At 40.5% G+C, this 6,100-nt stretch overlaps 1 protein-coding gene across 1 annotated transcript; it reads left to right on the top strand.

Moving 5' to 3' along the window:
• Positions 1-3,712: 3,712 nt before the first annotated feature.
• Positions 3,713-4,841, top strand: LOC133393120 (uncharacterized; the record flags this gene model as incomplete). Its single annotated transcript, XM_061656581.1, has 2 exons — positions 3,713-4,011; positions 4,084-4,841. Coding segments are annotated over 2 exons (615 nt in total), but the record flags the coding sequence as incomplete, so codon positions are not given.
• Positions 4,842-6,100: the final 1,259 nt, after the last annotated feature.

Raw genomic sequence — 6,100 nt, 5'->3', positions numbered from 1 at the left:
ACTGGTAGGCAGTTTACCAGTGCATTTTTTTGCCGATTTTTGCAACACTAATGGAATCGAGCATATTAAGACTGCCCCATATCACCCTCAGTCGAATGGGCAAGCGGTCGTACCAGAGAAATTGAAGAGGAGGGATGTTGTTAGCCACGCTGTACAAGCCTTGACAGAGTTCGTCATGCGCCCGATGTTAGGCGACCGTATGCGTGAAAGCACGATCGACGCGCTTTGGGATAAAGAGATCGCGCTCTTCTCTCCCGACCGGCTAAGGCAAAGGACGTATCGTTTGGTCCGTGTGTAAAATATTACATTATATTAATAAAAGTTATTGTTGTAGATTGAAGATACAAAACCAACCATTTAAAAGTTTACGCAAAACGCCGAATTAAATGAGATGTAGAGTATCTGCTATTATTGTAGCATCTATGATGTTGAAATTCTTTATGCGTAATAGAGGCGAATCATATTTATGATGTTTTCCATACTTCCTTCTGCGAAACAGCCTATCAATTCTTTTTGGTGCATGTAAATCATTAAACACCACTGTTTTAGTTAGCTCACTAAATTCTCCATGGTATGTACATTTTAAACAACCATGCTTGGCATTGAAATAAGCCACTTCTGCAATAAAACAAAAAGTTAGTTAGCATTTATCATGGAAAGGATGTTGTAACTTATCTTAATAAACGCACGAGCCGGAGAATCTGCGATAATTGCTCGTAGTTTTACTTTTATTTATTTTTTTCATTTATCATTATTCCATCTTCTTGGACTTTGTTGATGTCTTCAACAAAAGGATTTAAACATTCTTCTATACTGCCAGGCTTTGAAGAACCATAAAAAATAGCCACGATCATCACTAGGATGTCTGGCAATTTATGTATAATCATCAATATAGGCCAAAATTGAGTAGGGCTACTCTTACACAGAGGGAGCCCATCGATATGTTTATCAATATCGAGTCCAAATGAATGCTTTGATTTCTAAAGGTAAAATATAAAAAACAAAAATATTTTTTTATAATATATATATGGAGATATTATCCTTAAACTTACGTAAAACTGTTGGAAAAACACTGTTGTATTCCATTATACCAATTTTTTCGTCCTGCTATATTATCTACTCTTGCACGCTCCCTATTTGTTTTGAGCAACGTTCTCGCCACCTTGGGTAGTTTATCGATCTTTGACGTATTAATAATTTGCAGAAGCTGATTGAGGCTGCAGTGTGAAAGATTTGCTTTCAATGCCCATCCTCTTATAAGATCAGCAAACGGCATACTTGATGAACAGCCTTCGGTATCTCCTTCTTCAGCATCACTGTCTCCACTAACCTATAAAATTATGTAAAGTTTTTTTTAATTCATTTTAATTTTGAAAGTAATGAAATCGATTTTCAACCATAAACGTACCTCTTCTTCCGATTCATCTTCCAAAAAATCTTCGATGGATACAGTCGATTCATCGGATACAATATTATCACTCTGATTAGGTTTGCTGCATTCCGTATGAGATATATTCGAATATCCAGCGTCATCAACTAGAAACAATTATGATTTAATGAATTTTGTACAACAACCTTACAGAAAAACCTCTAGCTGGTTACCCGACGTTGATCCATGATCTGCTGCGTCTTTCTCAATTAGCCTCAATTTATCCCTTTGCTTATAGAGCTATCCAGTCTTTTTAATTTGTTCGGAATGCTTGATGTTGTCCACACGCTGTAAATTATCCATTTGCAAAGAACGTCTATTTCTACAAACTTTAATCCAAAACCGCTACAGTAAAGAGACGCGACAAATCTAGCGAACTGAAAATGGCGGAGATTTTTGGTTTTGATTGTTCGCGTCTTAAAAAAAAGTTATTAGACGGTTTTGGACATAATTTAGACGAATTGCCTAATAATTTTTGTTAGACCTTTATTAGGCAGTTATTGGGACAGTTGGTCTAATAACAAGATATGTGTCAGATAATAGACAGTTGTTGGGACGCGTCGTCTTTTCCGTGGGATTTTGGCTGCTAGGGTAAACAAACATACGCGGCAAAAACAACACACGGTGTGATACATTTTGATCTGAATACCTTTGCTTTATTAAGTCTGTTTAAGGTAATATTGTTTTAATGTAATGATGATGGTTGTCTGTTCAATAACATTATTCTTTTTTTAGTTTTCTCTTCAAAATGGCATCTAAAAATCAAGATAAGTCACAAGCATTCAAACGCAAGAAAAGTTCCATCAGCTTCAGTGAAAAACTTAAAATTATCAAAATGCACGAAGGGGGAAAATGTTACGCCCACATCGCCAGAGACACCAATCGACCAGAATCAACCATTAAAACGATAATTAGATCAAAGGATCGGTTGCAAGATACAATTAAAAGTGCAACATTAGAATCTACTATAATGACAAGGGCTCGGGAGCATAGCATAGTTAAAGTTGAGAAACTATTGTTGATATGGATAAAATGATTTAACACAAAAACGCACCCGCTGTGCAAAGCGACGGAAGAAATCATGCCATTCGGAGAATTTTTTCATGGCAAATTTCCTCCTACGGAAAATTTGTCAAGCAGCTCGTCGAGCTACCCGTCCCTAGTTTTGCCTCATACCCCTCGCCTGAGCGCGCTGTCGAAGGTTTGGATGTGTTGGTGCGTCAGACGGCCAATCGCTGTCAGCCGTCGTCCGTGCCCAAATGACAATCGAACAGCATCTCACTATAGCGAGCCCGATGACAGCTTGACGTTTTCATACTGAGACGCTGCCTTTGGCTGCCTCCCCCGTACTGAGCGAGCATTGTCTTTCTCATCGCCATGGTGAGCTGCAGAGGTTTGTATGGTGAGCATTCTGGCTAGCGCCAAATTTTCTCATGAGACGATCTGGCGCGCTTCATCGATCGGATGAGATGCCTTACCACATGATAGTGAGGTCGGATTTTGGATCGGCTGCCGATCTTGCTCATGTGAGTAGAACTGCGTGCTGCATGGTGAGGTGTGGGGTTGTGTAGTGTATGTGTATACCCGAGGGAGGTGAGACATTCAGCCGCGGTATTTTAAAGCGCCAAAACACTTGTTGTTCACGAACTGCATGTGTCGCTCTGCGAATCAATTTACGTTTATCTCGAAATTTTCTATAACGTTTTACAGTTTTAGGAGTGATAAAGTTATAAAAAATTGCTGAACGAATTTACGTTGCGCCAAAGCAAAACAAAATTGATTTTGCTCATCGAAAATTCGTTCAACAAAGCCAAACTGTTTTGAACATTAAAAGATCCGTAGAAGTGTTGTTTTTTTTTTATTTGCCATTTCAGACGGAAGATTTAGTCGTCGAAAATGTTCCCGAAAAAGTTAAAGCGAAGTGGAGAGCTTTATAAAAAAGCCGCGAAACTGGAAGAGCAGTTTGAAAAGGAGTGGGCATTGCAAAATGATCCTGCCGGACCCAGCAGCCAGCCAGCAGCTCAGCAATCTGCCGAGGGTATTTGCTTGACTTATTATGGTTTTGCTTGGTTTAAATCAATCAAAAAATCAACTAACATCTCTTTTTATTGTTTAATTGTAGATGTTGCTATGAATGAACCCTGTGAAGGTCCTGTGGCATCAATGGAAGAGGAGTATTTGGACGAAAACAATACAGATGACGAACGTGCTAGCGATGAAGGATCCATCCACAACGAAGATACTGATGGCGAAGAGTATTTAGAGGAAGAGTATTTGTAGGGAGAGTTTTTGGAGGCAGAGTTTTTGGAGGAGGCGAGCCTGGAAACTGATCCAGAAAGCGCGAAGCTACGAGACTCTTTGCGAACATGGTTTATTCGCACTAAAGTTGCTCGTAGCGGGAGTAATTATTTACTAGGAATACTGCGAAAAGCGTCTTCTCTTTCTGCTTTTTCATCTCTTCCACAGGATGTTAGGACATTGCTGAAAGCTCCGGTTAACGTCAGCGAGCAGATTACTAAGGTTCCAGGTGGAGGTGAAATGTGGTACCAAGGCGTTGAATGTTGTTTTCAACATTATTTTCGGTAAACTAATTATTGTTTAAGCAATCGTGTAATACCTTTCTAACATTAGTATTTTCTTTTATTTTTATTCAGCGATGTGGACGTACTAGAGGATGTGTTTGAGCTGAATCTTTCAGTGGACGGAATACCAATATATAACCGCAGCGCAATACAGATGTGGCCTATACTAATGCAGTTGCACAATATGCCGAATGTTCCTGTTATGGTGGTTGGAATATTTTGCGGCACTTCTAAACCAAACGATGTTGAGCCTTTCCTGAGACCTTTGGTGGAGGAACTAAATAGGCTACATGATCACAAAATGAACCTAAACGGCAAAAAAATAACTGTTTCGGTTAGAGTCATAATCGCTGACTCGCCTGCACGCGCATTTATTAAACGTGAGTAATTGGAATCGCTCTTTTATTTTAATTTTAATAATGTGTATGAATTTCGTTGTACAATTTTATTGCAGAAGTTAGCTACTACAACGGAGTACATGGGTGTTTAAAATGTAAATGCTGTGGTACTTCCCTAAAAACACCACATCTTGACCTTAATGAGCGAATGCTTGTTTCCACCACACCTACCAGGTCACCTCCCGAATGCTTAGCCGCTCCTAAAAAACGACCGAAGCGAAACGCTAAACGGACTGATGAATCTGCCGACGCTGGCCCATCGGATGAATAGCAATCTTGCACTGCATCCGGCGATGCACCTCGCTCAGCTCAACCCAGTTTCTCTATCTACTACCAAAATGTACGTGGTCTACGAACGAAAACTACAAATCTTCGCCTGGCGCTATCAGAATCAGAATATGATTTTATCATTCTCACCGAGACTTGGCTTACTCAGTCCATACCTTCTTCGCTCCTCACTGACGATCACTATCATATCTACAGGTGCGATAGGAATCTTTCCAACAGTGCCCTCTCACGCGGTGGGGGTGTTTTAATTGCTTGTTCCTCTTCAATACCGACTTGTGAAATCGCATCGCCTAATACCATACTGGAACAACTTTGGATCAAAACATTGCTGCCAGGTGTCTCTGTTTACATCGGCGTTGTTTACATTCCGCCTAGTCATGCGAATGACCCCGCAGTGATGAACGCTTTACATGATAGTGTACGTGAAATTTCAAGCCGCATTAAAGAGAGCGATTTATTGTATGTCTTCGGAGATTTCAATAAACCTGATATCAGATGGGAGCTGACTAATACATCAGAAGCCACCGATTGCTCTCCATATTATTCTGTCATGCATTATGCACCTTTATGCAATTCCGTGGCTAATACTGAGTTCGTTGATGGGTTGCATAGTACCGGATTATTTCAGTTGAGTGGTATTGCAAATCAATCTGGGCGTCAATTAGATCTGGTCTTCGCAAACCTTGCCGCAACCAATATTTTGTGCGACTCAATCACACCTCTGCACTCTGTGAATGGTACTTCGGCTCTAGAGAACTTCCTCCCATACATAACACACTGTAGTATTCCACTTCTCAGTGAGGACTTTCATCATCCTTCATTGGATATGATGATTTATTATCCCGTACAACTATCCCACACCACCAACAGTCACACTCGCAGTACAGTCAATAGAAATTTCTTCAAAACGAATGTGGAACGTATGAATGCCCTTATTGTGTCGTTTGACCGCAATTTTCACTGCTCCAACTTTTCCACTATCGACGAAGCCACCGATAGCTTTAGCGTTTTTATGCGCTCAGCGATTAATTCCTGCGTTCCTGTTGCTCAACGAAAGTCTGGCCCCGATTGGTCTAATGCATCTTTAAGACGGTTGAAAAAAATAAAATCAAAAGCCTACGCGGATTACAGTAGAACGAGATCATCGCTGCATAGGAGAATTTTTTTCGATGCACTGAACAATTATCGTCGACATAATCGTGTGCTCTACCGCTCCTTCATTCGCCGTACTGAAAGGCAGCTGTTTTCTAAGCCGACACGGTTCTGGAGCTTCTGGAACAAACGGCGCAATATAAGAAGTATCCCTCCGGCAATGAGCTACAATGGCCAAACTAGTATTGATACATCCGATATTTGCAACACTTTCGCCAATCGTTTCGCTGATGCATTCACCCTTCCTGTTC

Source organism: Anopheles gambiae, chromosome 3 (genome assembly GCF_943734735.2).
Source record: "Anopheles gambiae chromosome 3, idAnoGambNW_F1_1, whole genome shotgun sequence".
NCBI lineage: Eukaryota > Metazoa > Arthropoda > Insecta > Diptera > Culicidae > Anopheles > Anopheles gambiae.
Note: the sequence above shows the minus strand (reverse complement) of the source record. Positions and strands in the feature narration are given on the sequence as shown.